Here is a 19,309-nt window from a genome sequence, read left to right as displayed (position 1 = left end):
AAGAGAAACAGTCAAGTGCAATTGATCAATGCCCCGAAATGTAAACCACCAATGGGTAGCTCTAGTTTTCCAGTTATAAGATGAAGTGAGAGTGTAGCTAAGGATGCAATAAAAATGAGTGCTTCCAAATTCTAATGTCAGAAGTTGAGAACCAGGTTTTAGAGTAATGAATTTTTTTTTTTTTTTTTTTTAAGCTCTTGGAAGAGAGAGAGAGAGAGAGAGAGAGAGAGAGAGAGAGAGAGAGAGAGATCTGCAAGCCTAGAAATTTTATCCCAAATCCAACTAGAAGAAGAACGTACATCCTTTAATTGCAGAGGGAAAAACAAACAGGAAAGCCTTTTTGGGAAAGAAAACCATCAGCAAACTAGTTATGATGCAAAGACTTGAGGCTCCTTCAGACTTTCCATTGTCTCTCTTGGTGAATGACAGGCAAGAATTTACAAATAGTTTTCCAGAAGTTAGAATGACAAGGTTTTAATGATTCCAAAAGAAAACCTCAAAAGCAATTCCAAAATAAGCTACGTAGTACCATTGTGTTCAATTAGAAGGGTTTGCTTTCAGTTTCTGCAAGCATCAATTATGTGGTGAACTCATGAATTTGCAATGTTTTTGTTTCTAATTGGCCACAATCCTCAGCCCAGTTGGGGTGCAAACTACAGAAATTAAAATTAGTTTTTTTTTTTTTTTTTTAAGTGTTCATGGCGTATCAATATAGCAATAGTTAAATTGCATCCCTACGAGTCTATCTATCTCTGCACAAGAATGTGTCCCAAAGCTAGAAAGTGTATCATTGAGGTTCCTACTGGCTTTAGAGAAAGACAAGTTTCCCACCACATACCTTGGAGCTCTCCTCTCTAATGGCAAAATTCCTATCTCTACTTATAATTCCATCCTTTCCAAACTTCGTAAGAAGGTTACAGTTGGAAATGGCGCCTCTTGTCTTATGGGGGTAAACTCGCTTTACTCAAATATGTGCTTTTTTCTATTCTTATCTATATTCTCTTAGTCCTTAACCCTTTGAAAAATGTGATCAATTCCATTCACAAAGCATTTGCTACTTTTTTATGGGGGGAAGTTTATGATCATTCTAAAAACATTTGCTACCCCTTTTCTGAAGGTGGTCTGGGTATTCAAAATTTACCTGATACTCTCAAAACTCTTTGATGTAAACTTGCTTGGAATTTTCCGAGGTCGGATTCCTTTTGGGCTAGTTTTCTCACTTCATAAATACATGCAAAATGCGCATTCTCGTAACCACATTAAGGCAGACAATGACCACCACCTGATAATTTCTTCATTCCTTCAGAAAAATTAACAATAATCCATTTTTATTTCCCTCCAAAATAATAGGGACTAAATAATCATATAGACAGGTACATCCGAACTGGGGAAAAAGAAATATGCTTACTGTTGCGACTTTGAGGTGGCTTTGGCACCAAAATGATATTATATCAAAAGCTTCCAGCTCTAATATTCAATCCCCAAGTCCAAAAGCCAAGCAACAAAGTTTCACCCAAAATGATCCTAATAATATCAAATCTTCCAGCTATATTATTCCACCTCAAGTAGTCCAAGAAAGCAGAGCAACAAAGTTTCATATCCAGGAAAAAGACTAGAAGATACATGTTCTCTCATACAAACACACCAGAAGTACTCACCTTAATATCTTATTTTTATTTGGATACATGTTGTTGCAGAGACAAGCCGTAGCATGGTAACAACCTTAACATATGCTCATTATTTATGTTGGAACACCCGTGCATTAAAGCAAGCCGATAGTGCAGTGAACGAGAACAACTAGAATGATACTCGAACACCAAGCAATGTCATGAACTGGGAAATGAACTCTGGATGCCCTGGCCATGCTGCTCCAGTTACTAAATTTCCATCAGTGAAGCAGCGATCTATCGGATCAGGTTCCAACCATGTGGCACCTGACAATACAACATTGAGCTTCACGGCTGGGTATGCAGTACATTTTCTTCCCTATTCCAACACATTGAACAAAACTAAAACATTAAGATGTGCTCATAAGGTTCAAGAAAAGGGTGTAGCCATGTTTGTGGCACGGTAAAGACAACACGTTAGACAAACAGCACCAAGACATAAAGCTAATTTATGCAGCACAAAGAAAATGATGCATTTTAAATCTCCCTACAAACAGAAAATGGTCAAATTTCTCTTGTAAATGTTACGACAAAGAAAATAGTGCCTTTTAAACTTTTTTTCTTCTTTGATAAGTAAAATAGTGCCTTTTAAACATATAGCACCAGTCAATAATAACTCATTTTCTCTCAGAAAAGTTATCAACAATAAGGTTCTATCCAGGATATGAAGGCAACCATAGGTAGCACCTTTAATGCCAAAATTTTTTCAATGGGAACAAAGCTCAGAACCCTCCCCCCCAAAAAAAATGAAAAGATAAAATTAAAACAAAAACAAAAACAAAAACAAAAATACTCCCCCAAGTTCTTGCAACACCCTATAAAAGATTTGACAGCAAATTCTCATCCCTTAATAGCAACCTAATAATAAAAAAAATCCTTCGATAGCAACCAATCCTGTTTCCTGTTTCATTCCACCCACGCCAACAATCCTAGAATACTAAATTTGAAAATTACTAAAACAAATTAACATAACAGTGTTTTAAATTTCTAATCCAGAACCATCATAAATCTCAGAAGACCAATAGAACTTTCATCCCCAGCCAACCCACAACTAGCCACCAAGCATATTGTCCATTGTAATCGAGGATACATGTCTTGTTGAGAAAGCAAATTTCAGAAATGCTTCGTATACCAGACATCATAATGGAAAGGAATCTAGTCCCATGTGACAAATACTCACAACTGAAACATCCCCACAACATATACAACCCCAAAGAGTTCACCTCTATCAAAGAGGACAACTTGGGAAAGCCAATCTAGAAGTCACTGCATTTCAATTACGTTCGCCCCACTCCATACAAGAGTACCTCATCTCAACAGATAAATATTTTTTTATAAGGATCTCAACAGATAAAGATTCTGTCTTTCTTTAAAAAAAAAAATGAAACATAATATCAATCTCCACATTGCTAACCTTCCTCTTTTACCACCTAAGAATAAGAAGAAATATGTTTACTCTGTCATATTAACTGATGTCTACGAGCTAGTCCAGCATTTCCTATCTATGCTACCAATTTAATAAATGTGAGAAAATAATGAAAATTAATTGTTCTACAATCCGTAATGTTTATGGTTATGTGGATACTACATGAATTGATAAAAGATTTCTTGTGACGAATGAATAACATGCACTCCTAATAATCAATTTGTCTATTTGTATGTAATGGAAGTACCATAATTTGGCTTCTAAAGGATAATGCCAATCCATCAAGAAGGCTACCTTCAGAACGTTTGCAGCAGCTAAAATCTGCTGCCCATGGCAGATGGATGCAACTGGCTTCTTGGTCTCCATGAAGTCCTTCACCAAGGCAATGACTGAATCATCCAAAGCTAAATATTCAGGAGCTCGACCTCCAGGGATAACAAGAGCATCATACTTTGAGGCTTCTAGACCTTCAAATTTAGCAGTTAGAACGAAATTATGGCCTGGCTTCTCGCTATAAGTCTGGTCGCCTTCAAAATCATGGATAGCAGTTGGGCAGGTATCACCAGCCTTCTTTTTGGGGCAAACTGCATCAACATGGCATTCTAAAGCTTGAAGGGACTGAAAAGGAACAGTTACCTCATAATCTTCCATGTAATCCTGAAATAGGAAGGAAAAAAACAACTTTAATTATTGAAATATAACTCAATAACTGCAAGAGACCGATAAGTTTCAGGAGTTTGGCATGAATATAAGAAAACAAGAAGAAATAAGATGCAATGATGCTCAACAACTTTGCAGGACCAAGTTTTACCTGTAACAGGAACAAAAGAACTAGTTCATTACCAGGAACCTCCCCAGAAATGAAAAGATTTTTATTTTAGAGCTACACAATTGCTTCCCAAACATTCAATATTGTCCAATTAAACATTTTTCAGATTTTGGAGGGCGAGAACAACTACTTGGTTCCCATAAAAATTATTAAAAGTAGCTGTCATAAATTATAAGCAGATGAACATACCTTCTCAGTCCTTAAGTAGTAATTGCAAAGTACCTTAAACAAAAACCAACTTAGACATATAAGCCCAAATTGATCTTTGCTCCTTACCCAAGTACTAAGAATTTCACACATTCTAAGAATGTAACATCAATCATGTACATGTAAATACCGTGTAGGTGACATTTGGAAGTAAATTCTCAAATGACTTCACTTTAAACCATTAACCTCCAAGAGACCAAAGTGCAACATGGAATGGAGACCTCACCAAATCATTGTCTTCGTTTTAGCATGGATTAAGAAAATCATGGCCTAAACTCTCTACCCATTTTTTTCCTACTATGCATATTTACCAATTTAAAGATTGGTCTTCATAATTCCAAAATACTTGAGCATTAATAAATTGGGCACTAGTGCACAGTTCGCCACTTCTATCCATTTCCATATTTTTATGGTACGTGCTCTACCTCTGCAACTTCAAACTATGGTCAATCAGTATGAAATTCAAGGGGGAACACAAAGAAGAGAAGTCAACAACCACTGAAACAGATGAGACTTATCAATGGACTCTTTATCCTTTCTTTTTCCATCTAATTAAAATCTAAGTAAATCGTTTTTTGTTCATCATAGGATAACAAGAAGGTTAGAAATCCTTTATTTTTTCAAACCAATCGCTCTTTTGATTTTCCAACTCAAGCATATAAAAAAATGGAACCTACCCCGCAAAGAAACAGGATCCTTCTATCTGAGCCAGTTATGGTTCCTCCCAGTGCTTTCACAATATGTCGGATGAACTCGGGATGCCCTTCATATGTAGCTGCAGTTATGATATTACCATCAACAACGCATGCTGCCATGGTTTCAGGTTCTACCCAATGAGCACCTGCAGCAATGAGTACGGGTTTCACAGGAGGGTACGCAGTGCACTTCCGACCTTCAACCGAGCCTGCAGCTGCCAAGATCAATTGCCCATGGCAGATAGAGGCAATTGGTTTTCTGGAGTTGGAAAAGTCTCTGACCAAGTCTATAACGCTTGCATCCATTGCAAGATATTCTGGAGCCCGTCCTCCGGGTATCACTAAGCCATCATATTTGGCAGATTCAATTTCATCAAATGTAGCATTTAATGCAAAATTGTGACCGCGGGACTCGGAGTAAGTCTGCAGCCAATAAAAGTGCAAAAGAACAAAGATGAGATAGAAGGAAAAAAGGAAGCGAAAACTATAGTATCAACTCCACAACAAATTAAGAAGATCATACAGGAAGTCATAAACTAGCATACAAATAAAATACCAAAATCAATCACGGTGGTACTACCTATAGAAGAAAAAGATTGTCACTCCTTAACTCTCAAAACTCGTATACATTAAGTTTTCACCTCTATCAAACCATAGAAGTGAATGAAAATGAAGCCTACGATACCACTTTAGTATCAGTTTGATTTGATATATTTTAATTCAAGAACACAAGACATGATCGATCTATATACTAATAGTTATATCTAGATAGGATTTATATACATATAGTTTATAATTTATCAGGTCATGGATTCAGGTACCAAATATTTCCTCCACCTAAACTTCATATATGTTCCAAGTACACAGTTCTATTAACAGCACATACGTCGAAATTTGGGTATGAAATAGATATATATATATATATATATATATATATAGAGAGAGAGAGAGAGAGAGAGAGAGATAACAAAAGAAAAGAGAGACCTGATGACCAGAACTCTCATGAACAGCGGTGCGGCAGACTTCGCCAGCTTTCTTGCCGGGGCATACAGCATCCACCGAGACTCCAAACGCCAGCAAAGCTTGGAAAGGAACCATTGCCTGCAATCAGAAAATAACGATGCAAGAAATTAACAAGATACAAAACTGCAAAGAAGAAAGTTACAGTTGAGATACAGAGAGAAATAGTAAAGGGTATGGTGGGTAAAGAAGATGCCTCATAATCTTCCATGTAATCCCCGCACAGTAGCAGAACCCTTTTCTGAGCCTTGGCACTGGCCATCGGATTCACAGTCTTTCGAGGGAGAGACGAAGAATTGTGTGGAGTGAAGTTCTTGATTTTTCTGGGCTCCGGATGAATGAAGTTGATTTTATACCAAATAAAAAAAATAAAAAGGGAAGTTTTTTTCAGTGTGATTTGAATATTGAGTTGAGTTGAATTTTTATGAATAGTTGTAAATTAAGATAGTAGAATAAATTTTATAGTATTTATTTAAAATAAGTTTAGATGTGTTTAAATATTAAAATAAATTTAAATATATTTATAAAAAATTGAAAAAAAATATGAGTAGCATATAATAAAGTGTTAAGTTAAAAAAAAAATGATAGCTTCTACGTTTTGAATCAGATGAATTTAATAATTTAAGAATTAAGTGAAGGAGATGAATTGATGTAATACAACTTCCAAGCCGCCTTAATCAAAAGAAGACAGGCTTGGGACTTGTGAGTCTGGGACTTCTCTGGAAACGCCTTGAATTTATTTTATCCGGAGAATATGGCGTTCGTTTTCCCAAATAAATGGACATATCCCACGAAATGTGTGGACTGAAGTCTGAAGGATAGCCGCACATTGCAGTTGTTCCTGAACAATCGAGGCGAGGTTGCTACAGCCTACCAATGCATGATGTATCTCTATATGATTCGTATCCTAAACTGTAGCCAACACGTTTCGGTAGCTCCTAGAAGTCGAAGCCATGTCTTCCCCACTCTTTGATTTCTTTTCCTTTTTTTCCATTTTTTAATGTTGTCGACTCGGTCCCGGGCTCGGAACTCGTAGTCTAGCTTGAGCTGTGCTGAACTATTAAAAGCAGTGCGGCTAAGAGCATCATATTCGACAAGGTAAAAGTTGTCTCATTTATATCAAATTTTGTCAGTACTGGAACAGGGCTAACTAACATAGGTAACATGCATTGACACTACAATTTCAATACTTGTATGATATTTGTCCGCATACTCTAATTTAGGCAAACAACTTCTAGTCGTTTTTTTCTTTTTTTTTTTTTTGGCCTTAAGAGAGTCCAATCTCTGAAATAGAGCTTAGTCTCTCCCCGTAGTAGTATACTAGTCAAAGGCCTAGATTATGACTTGATCCAATAGAGTCAGAATACCTTTATATATAAAAGAAATGGTGCTCGATGAAACGATCCAGATTCCACACTATGCTGTGGGCTGGGGAGAGAGCTGCTCTGCGAAGCTGGGCAGGTATGCTTGCTTCTAGATAAGGAACTGAAACTCACGCCATAAACTGAATCCCTATCATGAACGCGAGCATAATCCATCCGCTTTTGATATGGAAGGTATACTACTACCACTTCTTCAGCTTTTGGATCCACAACTGGCTGTCTTTCAAACTCCAACGTTTGAAAAATATAAAACATAAATATAAAGCAAAAAGAAGCTAAGCCAATGTGAAAAATAACTTGTCTATGTAATCCTCTATAGTTCTGTTTTTTATTTTTATTTAAAAAAAAAAAAGGATAATGCCTCATAATTTATTTATTTATTTTTTTTTTGATAAGTCCTCATAAATTTTATTAATGTATCCTCACTTATATACCAAAAAAAAAAATCCCTGAATTAACCATATGATTTGGCTTTATACAAACATGTGCTACTTCTCAATGTTCTCATCTATACATTCTGGATGTCACAAGACTCACAACCACCCCTTTACCTCCTTGTCACGGAGCTTGATTATGACTTCAACTAGTCCTCTCACTGTTGGCCTTCCTAACTCATTTAATTCCCTGAATATCGATCATTTACTCATCTTGTTGGCTCAAAACATCTCAACAATAATATGAATAAGAAGGTTTTTTTTTTTAATATTTGACAAAGTATAATATTGAGAATAAATTTTTTTTCTAATTTAAATATGTAATTATATCGATTTTTTATAATATAGAGTATTAAGTTATAAATAAATGTTAATTAGTGGGTAGAATATTCACTAATAGTCACTTCTATAATTATTAAATAAAAAATAAAAATTAAATACATAAACGATAAAAATGAGAGAGAACATACCATTTGAAAAATTTAATAATAATAATGTTACCATATGTTATCAGCTGGGATGCATGGGGTGGCTTTGATTGCATTGAATGCTCTCTCAACTACCCAGCCTCCCCAACTAGGTGAGACTCCCTTAAATGAGTACTAGTCATGGCGGAGGATCTTCAAAAAAGACTCATGCTTTGCCGAGTACCCAAACATCCCAAAAGAGCAGAGAAAAGAGGGAAGGAAAATGTTGGCAGAGAAGACAGCTACCTCTCCTATGGAGATCATGGGGCCAAGAGACGAGGAGGATGGGAGTAATAGCAACGCCATGCGCACTGCAGAGACCTTGCTGCGTTTGGTCCCCATGGCTCTATGCATCTCTGCACTCGTGCTCATGCTCAAGGACTCTCAGACCAACGACTTCGGTTCCATTTCCTACTCTGACCTGGGAACCTTCAGGTATTCTTAAACTTGGCGTTTTTCATGTATATTTATATCTGTCCATTAAGAGCAAGGTAAGGTTAATTAACCAACCCAGATGAAATGAACAACTGGCAATCATGTATTGTTTTTGTTGAGGTCATATTTCGCAGCCCAAGTAGTGCCACACTTGCCAATCTGATGCCACCTGCAACAAGGAGGGAGAATGGGCTCTGGTGACTTTCGGGGTCACTCCAATGCCAAAGTTAGTAAATAATCATTTGATGGGAAAACCTTAAAGAACTAAAGAGAATGATCAAGGATTCAGAGAGCCTTCATAGATGGCTGTTATTGATACTTGATTTGGACCCTTCTGCTGAGGGAGGTCATGGAGTGTCAGGTCATACCTGACCTGCCACCACTCTCCCCTGTTGTGGCACTGTGTCGGCCTGCGGCTCAAACTGTTGTAGGAGGTAGTGGCGTGTTAGGTCGTGCTTGGTTAGACCCGTTACCACCATCTATCCAAGACAGGGTGTCAGGTCGTGGCCTAGCCGTCCTGCGTACTTTGGCAGTGCGTCGTTGCATGTCAGGTCTTTTGACACGTGCATTGAATGCGATGTGCCTTGGGTCTGACTTGCCCAAATCATGGGCATGTCTTGCCGTCCGCATGCAATGGGATAGTCTGCATGGTACCACATGGCAGGGCTCGGTAGGTCACCGAGTCTCGAGACGGGACTCTTGGCTTATCCTAACTTAGTGCCAAAGCCTTTCCAGATAGGCTTACGGTTGTGAGCTCGGTGCGCGTTCTCCAGATCTGGGCTTCTTGCCCACGCCAAGGTCTCATCCGAGGGCCTGAGGTTCCTGCAGCTTGATTTCTTTGGGTCTTCTGAGATGGGCCCCCCTTCATAGTTTTTATGAAGGTTCATTTTAGGGGTGAAAATCGAAGGTGTCGGTACGGTTTTGGTCAAAAACCGAAACTGCACCGACAAGCTGAAAATGTGTATATCTCGACCAAAACTGGCCGGTGAAGGGGAAGAAAACCGTCGATGTCAGTTTCGATTTTCTTCCGGTCTGTTCGCCGACGTCGTCGGTAGCACAAACAAACTTACAAACACTCAAACGCCCATCACAGATTCACAAAAAATATGAAATATCACAACAAATATCAAAGATTCAAACAGTTGAAACGGCACAAATGGATGAATCATGAAATGGCACAAATGGATGGAGCTGAGATGAAAAGAGCCCAATGAAATCGGCAAGGGATCGATGACATCAAAATGCGAGAGAGAGAGAGAGAGAGAGAACGGCGTAAGATGTTAAAGATGATATTCGAGAATGAGAGGGAGAACAGGGGGGATTCTTAACCTATTCAAGAAAAGATGTCGTTTGGTTGAGGCCAAACGACGCCGTTTGCTTTTTTTTTTTCAACTGTGGGGGTTCAAAACGACACCGTTTCACTTATTTACGTAAAACGGCGTCATTTTTATATAGGTATAAAATGAAAAAAAAAAAAAAAAAAAAAAGATAGAACCGGTCGGCCAGTTCAGCGGTTTTTCACTGGATCAAACCACGACCGAACCAACAGAGATCGGTTCTTCTTATTTTCCACCGCCGGCAGACTGGTTCCCTGCCGATTCGTTGCTCCTACTGCCGGTTAATCAAAAGAACGCTAACCCATATCTGCAATTGATAGAATGATAGCTGCCAGAAGATTAATCAGGTTTTGTTAAATCAGTTTAAGCTCCACTCCCAAGTAAATGCTGGACATTACCTCTAGCAATCACATTCATCATTGCTAATTTTCTGAGATGCATTTATATGGTCATGGAAGCAACGACTACAGCTATTGCAGATCAATTTGGTTAGCTAATTATGAGGGCAGCTAGCTTATTATTGCTGTTCTTTAAGGTGTGGGGAAATTGGTACTGTCCAGTATATCTGCTTATTTCACGGCCAAAGAAAATATATCAGCATATCTGATATATAGATTTCTCATGGAAGCTGCATTCTCAAAAACTTGGCATAAATTGTCCTTTTTCAACAGTTAATACAAGATCATGACTTTCATTATGCAGGTATTTGGTGCACGCCAATGGAATTTGCGCAGGCTATTCCCTTCTTTCAGCCATCATTATTGTAGCCATGCCTCGCCCCTCCAGCATGTCCCGCGCTTGGACTTTCTTCTTCCTTGACCAGGTTAGTTGATTTTCTAAATCTTACACTTCAAAAAAAACATGACAAAGCAAGAACCACTATCGAGATTGGTTTGTTGATATTGCACCTAGGTGCTCACCTACACTATTCTAGCTGCCGGAGCTGTGTCAGTAGAGGTGTTATTCCTGGCATACAAGGGAGATACGGCCATCACCTGGAGTGCAGCTTGTGGGTCTTTTGGAGGGTTCTGTCATAAGGCCACAGCATCCGTAGTCATTACATTCGTTGTAGTGGCTTGCTATGCAATGATTTCGCTCATTTCATCCTATAAACTTTTCAGCAAATTTGATGCACCTGTGGCCAACCCCGGCAGGGGCATCAACATTACCGCCTTTCAAGGCTGACCAGAATTGTGTTCTTCCAGTTGCATGCACCTAAGTTGATATCCTGGGCATAATATACGTGGTTGATAGCATTGGAGGTGCTTGGCTGTGTTCTTTGTAATCCTACTGTTTCTGCGTATGCGTTATGTTGCTTGCTCACATACAACTGATCCTGGGCTACTTGTGTATAAGATGTTTTCCTTTTCCTTTTTCATCTTCCAGCCTCTAGTATTTATTTTTCTTGTTGACTTCTGAGATATATTCTGTACCAGAACCTTCAAGGGAGGTTTGATTAACAATGATTAAATAAGATATGCATGCTTGGTACACAGAGATCTCACAACAATGTGGTTCTTGAAGAGGCCGGATTGTATTTAAACTCTTGTGCCCAAATGAAACCATGTCATACGGCAATGCAGCATGGCTTTATGGAGAGAGTGAAGGGCTGGGCAACTAGGAACGCACTCAATTGATATTTGCTCCGAGCAGTGGGGTTAAAATGCAAGCCCAGCTGAGAACTGCTTTTGGGCCAAAATGAGTTGCTCTGCCCGAGTCATCCTTAGAAATTCCTCTTTCTTCTAACAACCTTAAGCATAAACTAGGTCAACTGAATCACTAACGCCAGCGTGATCACTACGGAATTAGCAAAATTTCCTTGGGACTTCTTTTCCTTGTTGAAGGGGAAAACAAGGACGAATAGATTGTCTTTGAACTAGATTAAAAAAATGTATATACATCTTCCATATATTTATCCACTTTTCATTGTCGGGATGAGAATATAAAATATGAAGTTCAAACTTCAAACTTTGTAAACGTCTTGATGCTATGGTATTGCATTGGTACCTAATGTCTTCCCTAAGAAACGACCTAAAAACAGTCCCGTTTGAATTCAGAGATGAGTTGAGATTGTCTGTAAATAGTAAAATAAAATATTATTTTTTAATATTATTATTATTTTAAAATTTGAAAAAGTTGAATTATTTATTATATTTTATGTGCGAATTTAAAAAAAATTGTAATGATGAGATGAAATGAGATGGGTTTTCTATCCAAACCGGGATTGACATGGCCAGGAACCAACCAAAAACTAACTCCTCTTAATAATTCTAAGAATAGCAATTCCCAAAAACACGATTTCTCTCACCATCGGACCGAAACAATCGACAACGACAGAAATCACCATAAATACAGATGGCACCAGAAAAAATCATCCCAAAAACTCGGTGACTGAGCCTCTGCTTTGGTCCAAACCAATTTGGGCTAAATTGTTTGCTCAAAAAGCGAATTGGGCTAAAATTTCTGCAATTCAAAACTATAATTTAACAAAGTGCTTGAATGCAATTGTTCTCTGAAGCCAAGTCGTGTAACAATCAACTGAAAGAGTAAAACCCATAAATCACTTTAGAAAGAGGATGCAAAGTCACCAACTATGAAGTCATTTAGGAAAGTAATGTAAACAGATTAGCATCAGATTCAAAGTACCAAATTTTACAAAAGAAAAGTATTAGCAAGTCCAGCAGTCTCATTATTCATATGGCAGTAACTTCACAGTTCACAGCTACACATACAAAAGGCTAAAACCCTTCAAATTCGAACATAAGTTTCAATTATTCAAAGCCCGACATAAAAAAGTTCAAAACCAAGCACGAGTATATAGAAAGCAGAGGCTTATAGATCAAAGAAGAAGACTGACACCGAATGAGACAGTGGAGATTAAAAGCCCCAACAAGGCCAAGAAGCCAAATTTCCCAAGGGTGAGACGCTTCTGGGGATCGCCCGTGGCATAGCCTGTGAAGTAGAAAAAGCGAGTCACGATGTAGAGTAGACCAAGCAGAGCTGTAGCGCGAGGATGCCTCATCCCTCCCAATATCATCAGCGTGCAAAACGTGGGCATCAGCTCCAGCGAGTTCTGATGCCCTCTCTGCATAAATTCATCAGTTGAATCAATCAACACATCAATTGAATCGTGGAAATTAATCCTAATGAAGATAAGCAAAAGTCCAAACCTGAACACAGTTGAAGAGCTTTGCATCTTTGTTTTCAGATTCTAAAGCGTAGAGGGTGGGATATGGCACTTTGTACCTGTTGAAAATTACAACAACACAAGATTCTCTCTCTTTCACTCAATTTGGAAGAACAACATGGGAGAAAAAGAAAAAAAGATTCGAGGGTAGTACCTTTTTCGGGCCTTGCCAACTTGGCCAGCCATCCAGAAGTTGAGAAAGCAGTAGAGAACGAGAACGATGACCACATAGCCGTACTCCTTAGGCAGCACCAACTCCACTCCACCCATTTTCTCTTCCGATCCGAAGCCCAGACGACGATATTGCTTATTCACTTTTGTGTTGCAACGAAGAATATTGAGAGAATAAAGAGATCGACTTTGAGTGACCGAGGCCGTGCCCGTGAGTGGATACCGATGACTTTGAGCGTTCTGCGTGGGTTTCCACGCTTCAAGTGGTGTAATTTCTAGTTGGTTCCACGACTTCTTCTCCAAGGCAGTATCCGACGGCCGGCCTTCAAAATTAGGCAAACAAAATTAACGAGGAGAGATCACTATTACTATTAAAAAAAATCCTTAAGTGCATGTATCTTAACTGTAATCAAGGGAAACAAAATTAAAATGTCGTTTGGATTCGAAGATAAGTTGAGATGAGTTGAGATATATTGTAAATAGTAATGAGATGAGTTGTGAATAATAATAAAATTTATGAGTTAAAATTGATAAATAGTAATAAATAATAATGAGATGAATTGAAATGACTTCCGAATACAAATCACCCCTTAATTAAGGTCAAATGGTAAATACCAATATAGTGCTTCGGATTTATGCATTTTTCAATGACTTTTAGTTCTAAAAAAATTTATCATAGATTGTTTTAACAATTTTGCTAGGCACAGTAGTATATGCGAGCTTGAGGAATAAAAAAGGTAAAAATGACAAAAGCAAACCAGATCTCTTTTTTTCTTTCTTCTTTTTTGAAAACTTTTCTTTCTTTGGTTTTTTCTTTCTCGTCACTCTTTTTTCTTTTTTTTTTTTGGATCAATTATTTTAAGGCTGGTTCTGTGTTTTTTATCCAAGATTTTTGAATAGATACATCTGTTGGATAAGTTATTTTTTTTCTTTCTTCATACACTAGCTCGTCATCTATATACAGATTTTATCTCAAGCATCTCTCTCTCTCTTTCACAGCTTTTTATCTCTAAGTCTAAGTCGTTACGCCATGGGAGCAAAAGATGGGTGCAGCTGTTTCACTTCCTTTGTGGGTGCCTCCTCAATTGCCTTATAAGCTGACGACCACCCTCTCTACCTTTTCTTTTACATAGATTTTGTTCTCTTGTATTTTTCCCAACAGCCAAACAGTGAGGTAAAATTTTGACTAGGTAGAAGCTAGAAAGAAAAGCAATCAATGCAATTAACTCTAGCGTTTTTTTATTTTACTAGGAAGCAATCAATGCAAAATTTTCCTAGCAGCCACCAGTCCATGTTTTTCCCTCTGAGATAGAGATCATCAGGAGTGGAAATGGGGACTTCCATGAAGTGAGGGTGCTCGAGCTGGTCATTCTACATTCTTATTCATTCTTCCCATTATTTTCACTTTTATTTGTAGAACGTTGATTCAATATGTATGGTTGTGGGTTGACAACTTAACACCAAAACTTGAAAAAGAAAAAAAAAATATTAATTGAAATTTGTTTAGAATGGTGGGGGGATTTCAATCTCGTAGAGAACAGGCCATTTGCTGAGAAAAAAGAAGGGGAGAGAAATAGGAGGAAGAAAAGAAGAGAGTGGAACCCAAGCTGTCAGACTATTGCATTTTGACTGCACACACAGACTGTATATAGAGTCTTTCTTGTTTTAATTCATACCCATATAAAAATTGAAAATGATTTATAGAATTTTAAAGTATGTAAATTTCATATGCGTCTCCTTTTGAAAAAAAAAATATGAAAAATTTAGGACTCATATAAACAAACCAACTTTTTTTATAATAGATTTCACTTTTTTTAAATAGAGTGTGCAAAACTTACATATCTAGAACGTTTGTATCTAACATTGCTCCTAAAAATTTTACTTATAAGTTATGTTTGCCTATGTCCATGCGTAAAAGAGCACCATGTCATATAAATATAATAAAGATAAAAGCATAAAAAGTAAAGAGTAAAAATAATTAAATTTCTTTCTTTCAAAATAAAACTTAGTGTAGGCCCAACTCCGAGTTTTTTTTCTAAGCAAGATAGGACAATAATCAAATTTTATTGATAATTCTCACTTATTACAAAAAAATGTCATATACAAAAAGAGTATAAGATTACAATTAAAATATCAAAACCAAGCTTTTAAAGAAAATGAAATGAGAAAATTAATAATAAAAGATTACGAAGGGTCGGAAATTACATATAAGAAATTAATACTACCATATCTCTCAAGTTATACTATTCACTTTACCACGGCATCATGTGGTTTATTAAGAAAATTAAAAATATAAACATAAAAGAGATAAAGTGAACTTGAGGTTTCATTCTCTCTCTTTTGTATTTTTAGACGCTATTTTATTTTGAATATATTTTTTTATTTTGTAAATAAGCAAGGTGGTACAATAAGACAAACTAAGCAATATAATTTAAGCAATATAGAGACATTTTTTTTATACATTTATCATCATTAAATGATTATTTATAATATTTTTTATTATTTAATAGTGATAAATGTGTCACATATTACTTAATATGATCAAAATAAGATGAGAGTGTAGTATATAATATTACTCATATATAAAAAAAATCACATTCGACAAATTTAATTACCTGACCAAAATGCATAGAGTACACTAATTACCAAAATCACATGGTCGGTTTTGTGAGCTCTTCAATGAGAAATGATATTTATAATCGTAGATTATATAAATACTGTACAATCTCTTAAAAAATATATATATAAGGTTCATATATGAAAAATAAATAAATAAATAAAATTTTTTTTTTTCAAAACGATTAGTGCACGCACAATGACTGTACTACATTACTCTTCCTTTAGAGCATTTCATGCGTTTTTTTTTTTTTTTTTTTTTTTTTTCCAACTAATGGGCCGGTAGTAAAGCCTCTCATTTTATAGCTTTAGCAAAGTGAAAGTATTGCAACGCTGAGATTCACTTTGCTAAAGCTGCGAAGCGAGTGACGAAAGATAGAGAGAGGAGAAAAAGTGATAAGGGAAAATAAGAGTATAGACTTGTTCCGTACGTACCGCATGCGCCTTCCATCCAAGATCCGTTATGCAAAGTAACGAGATATTAATGATGCATTAAATATTATATGGATGCATGCGGAGAATTTGTACTCAAAAGCTTAGGCTTGATTTGGTTATGTCTTGTTTTATTTTATCTCGTATAATTATTATAAATTTTTTAAATTTTTATATAAAATATAATAAATAATTAAATTTTTTAAATTTAAAAAATAAAAATAATATTCAAAAATAATATTTTATTTAACTTTTAACTTTTATTTCATCTCATATAACTAAACGATACCTAATTTGGATTCTAAAACCTGAGGCTAGAAATACAAGAGTAGGAATACCGATCGAGGAAGAAAATAAAAGGGTTAAAAAACTAATTAATTTGACATCTAATTAATTTCTTCACTCTTCTTCTAAAAATAGGTCAATATTTTTGGAATATTTTTTTAATCTCCAAAATTAAGTATTAAAAGAAAATTAAATGTTTTTTTTAATAGGACGAAATTTTAATTTTATTAATAGCTCTCATTTATGACAGATGAACACCGTATACAAATAGAGAATGGGATTGCAACTAAGGACAATGCTAGGGTGCATTCCAAATATGCACACTAGTGCAAATGGGTTTTTCTTTTATTTTTATTTTTCTTTTTAAGTATTTTTTAAATATCCTTAGTCATTAAGAAAAAATAAAAAACATTTAGAATTTTACTAATAGTCATTTCCTTAATCATTAAGAAAAAAAAAAAAAAGAATATATGAGTGGATACTTTGGTAGACACATTTAAAAGTCATACAAGTATTTTCCTATAACTAAAATCCCAAAACCAAGCTCTCAAAGAAAATGAAAAGAGAAAATTAATAATAAAATATTTCAAATTAGAGTCCGTAAAGAAATAAAGAACCAGAGTCAATGCCAAAAGCTAAGAGCACTTGCATGATCCAAAGCATGCAAACCAAGCATATGTTTAGACAAACAAAACTGCTACGTACAGTCACCCTATATAAGCGGCGTGCAAACGGCTTTAAAAAAATAAATAAATAAATAACAAAATAGAGTTTTTTTTGTTTTGGATTCCAGCTTCGGTGCTCTGGTCAGTGGACATTAATATCGTCTTCGGCGTGGTGTTGTTCCTCTCAGATCATAAACTTGCGTGGTCTTTGGCTTCTTGCGTTGTGGTCCTCAAGTGGATCTGTGCTCACTCATCTGCGTGAGTCATCTTCCTCATGTGGGTTTTTGGCTTCATATCAGTTCAGACGTCCATGTGGGTCTTTGGTCTTCAAGTCGCACCTCAATTCTAGCAAAATACTAAATGCGCATAAAAGTGCTTCACATTTTGTCTCAATAAAAGAAAAGAAAATAAAAAAGACTCGGAACGAGTCTCGGACATTCTGGACCGTAAATATTGCATAGGTTATTAGATCACTTCTTTTCTCCAGCTCCATCAGACCTCATCTTGCAGAGAACACCATAAATTTCCTCGCACTTATTCTTTGTCCTCTTGTGAGTTCCAAGCTTTCTTTTGGCAACTTTCAGGGCACGCTTGTCCTTACCAACTTTTAGAAGCTCAACGATCCTCTTCTCATATGGTACAAATCTAGCAACTTCCCTAATCAAGTTCCTCACAAAGTGGACTCTTTTACTTGTTTTTCATTTGCGATCAGAGGGTCAAGGAGCCAAATCTTTCTTGGTGACAATATGGCCTTTATTTAAACCCACAAAGAGGCTAGTATTTGGCTGTTTAGGAGCCATTACCTTCCATCAGAGCTTCGAAATCTCTCTTCTTTTTTCCCTTCTTAAGAACAAACAGAACAAAAGAAAATGACAGTAAAAGAGAGCAAAACAAAGGGGCCAAGAGAGAGAGAAACCGAGCGACAGTTAGCTCAAACCCCAAAAATCAGGACACAGCTTCGTCAAATTTTTTTGAAACACTACGTTTTATTTTTCCACATCAGCACCGTCTACGCACCGCTTACATGAGACGATTGTATTCAGCATTTTACTTAGACAAATGAATTAGAGATCAAGAGAAACTTACGGTGTTGCTCACGAGGACTTTGAATGAGATGAGACTATCCCCACTACAAAAATAAGGTCTTTTCCTATGAATTCTTTTCCCACGATATATAATGGTGGCAAATAATGTGTTGATGACACGAAAGCTATCTGTGAAAAAAAAGACAAGCCTTTGCCTCGAAATCATGTCAGCAAGTAAAACTTTATGGAAAAAAATTTTTTGCCACGAAATAAACATTTTTGGGGCAATAACAAGTTGCTGAAAATAAATTCACCAAAATTATTTTACTTTCTCGGGTAAATAGTTTTTATAATAAGGTTATTAGTTTTTTGCATTTCCCTCTCTTGGGTTAATAGTTTTTGCGACTAAATTAATAATCGCTGAAAATTGCCTTGCAAACTTTTTTGTAATTCTGGATATTACAAATAAACATCACATGGACAATGGTGTTATTTTCCACTACATCATATCAGATGAAACTTTATTTGTTATGAATAAAAAAATATTTTAACCACCATGACTATTTGTAGAGAAAAAAAAAAATTTCTCGTGAACTTATGGTTTGGTGGATAAAATTTTTTTTTCCCACCAGTTATATGCAAGCCACGAGTATCTCACGACACAAATTGATTTTTCCACTAAATTTATACTTTTTCCGACCAGAGTCCCTCCCCATAAAAAAAAAAAGCATTTGTTGTAGTGCCACTAAAGCATAGCTCTTTCTGTAAATATGTTTCAGACTAAAAGGAAATGATGCTTGGAAGCACCATTAATATTTAATTTGTGGATCCCAAAAAAAGAACGAAACTATTTCACCAAGAAAAGACAGGAATTATGAACAATTAAAGGACTGGGAATTAAAAGTTAAGCAAATAATGCCGTGAATCAGCCGGATATGTAATCAAAGTCTTGCAAAAACAACGGGTTAATTATCGACAACAAAGCACGTAATTAAATTAATATTATGTGTGTGTGTGTGTGTGAAGGTA

The 19,309-nt window shown here is 36.3% G+C and overlaps 4 protein-coding genes across 4 annotated transcripts; 1 reads left to right on the top strand and 3 right to left on the bottom strand.

The window, feature by feature from the left end:
• Positions 1–1,272: 1,272 nt before the first annotated feature.
• On the bottom strand, positions 1,273–6,208 carry LOC121248180 (protein DJ-1 homolog D-like). The gene is made up of 5 exons (XM_041146560.1): positions 6,041–6,208; positions 5,809–5,925; positions 4,807–5,247; positions 3,388–3,750; positions 1,273–1,986 (listed from the first exon to the last, which is right to left on the bottom strand). The coding sequence occupies exons 1-5, from the start codon at positions 6,104–6,106 to the stop codon at positions 1,798–1,800; spliced, it is 1,176 nt and encodes a 391-aa protein (XP_041002494.1). The 5' UTR covers positions 6,107–6,208; the 3' UTR covers positions 1,273–1,797.
• Positions 6,209–8,207: 1,999 nt separating this feature from the next.
• LOC121248179 (CASP-like protein 2A1) lies at positions 8,208–11,277 on the top strand. Its single transcript, XM_041146559.1, has 3 exons — positions 8,208–8,562; positions 10,602–10,722; positions 10,812–11,277. The coding sequence occupies exons 1-3, from the start codon at positions 8,351–8,353 to the stop codon at positions 11,082–11,084; spliced, it is 606 nt and encodes a 201-aa protein (XP_041002493.1). The 5' UTR covers positions 8,208–8,350; the 3' UTR covers positions 11,085–11,277.
• A 1,288-nt stretch (positions 11,278–12,565) lies between these two features.
• LOC121248178 (microsomal glutathione S-transferase 3-like) lies at positions 12,566–13,572 on the bottom strand. The gene is made up of 3 exons (XM_041146558.1): positions 13,241–13,572; positions 13,070–13,145; positions 12,566–12,984 (listed from the first exon to the last, which is right to left on the bottom strand). The coding sequence occupies exons 1-3, from the start codon at positions 13,354–13,356 to the stop codon at positions 12,739–12,741; spliced, it is 438 nt and encodes a 145-aa protein (XP_041002492.1). The 5' UTR covers positions 13,357–13,572; the 3' UTR covers positions 12,566–12,738.
• Positions 13,573–17,598: 4,026 nt separating this feature from the next.
• Positions 17,599–18,070, bottom strand: LOC121248177 (60S ribosomal protein L36-2-like). The gene is given in 1 exon segment (XM_041146557.1): positions 17,599–18,070. A coding segment is annotated over 1 exon segment (330 nt). The 5' UTR covers positions 18,056–18,070; the 3' UTR covers positions 17,599–17,725.
• Positions 18,071–19,309: the final 1,239 nt, after the last annotated feature.

This window comes from Juglans microcarpa x Juglans regia, chromosome 2D, assembly GCF_004785595.1.
Source record: "Juglans microcarpa x Juglans regia isolate MS1-56 chromosome 2D, Jm3101_v1.0, whole genome shotgun sequence".
Taxonomy (NCBI): domain Eukaryota; kingdom Viridiplantae; phylum Streptophyta; class Magnoliopsida; order Fagales; family Juglandaceae; genus Juglans; species Juglans microcarpa x Juglans regia.
Note: the sequence above shows the minus strand (reverse complement) of the source record. Positions and strands in the feature narration are given on the sequence as shown.

Bases quoted from the DNA above. Each gene is read 5' to 3' on its own strand.
- LOC121248180 (XM_041146560.1), bottom strand. From the start codon at position 6,106: ATGGCCAGTGCCAAGGCTCAGAAAAGGGTTCTGCTACTGTGCGGGGAT. The intron at 5,926-6,040 runs GCATCTTCTTTA...TTCTGATTGCAG, and splicing joins ATTACATGGAAGATTATGAG to GCAATGGTTCCTTTCCAAGC. The intron at 5,248-5,808 runs GTCTCTCTTTTC...TATTGGCTGCAG, and splicing joins ATGAGAGTTCTGGTCATCAG to ACTTACTCCGAGTCCCGCGG.
- LOC121248179 (XM_041146559.1), top strand. From the start codon at position 8,351: ATGTTGGCAGAGAAGACAGCTACCTCTCCTATGGAGATCATGGGGCCA. The intron at 8,563-10,601 runs GTATTCTTAAAC...TTCATTATGCAG, and splicing joins TCTGACCTGGGAACCTTCAG to GTATTTGGTGCACGCCAATG. The intron at 10,723-10,811 runs GTTAGTTGATTT...TATTGCACCTAG, and splicing joins CTTTCTTCTTCCTTGACCAG to GTGCTCACCTACACTATTCT.
- LOC121248178 (XM_041146558.1), bottom strand. From the start codon at position 13,356: ATGGGTGGAGTGGAGTTGGTGCTGCCTAAGGAGTACGGCTATGTGGTC. The intron at 13,146-13,240 runs GTACTACCCTCG...AATTTTCAACAG, and splicing joins GTTGGCAAGGCCCGAAAAAG to GTACAAAGTGCCATATCCCA. The intron at 12,985-13,069 runs GTTTGGACTTTT...GAATTTATGCAG, and splicing joins AGCTCTTCAACTGTGTTCAG to AGAGGGCATCAGAACTCGCT.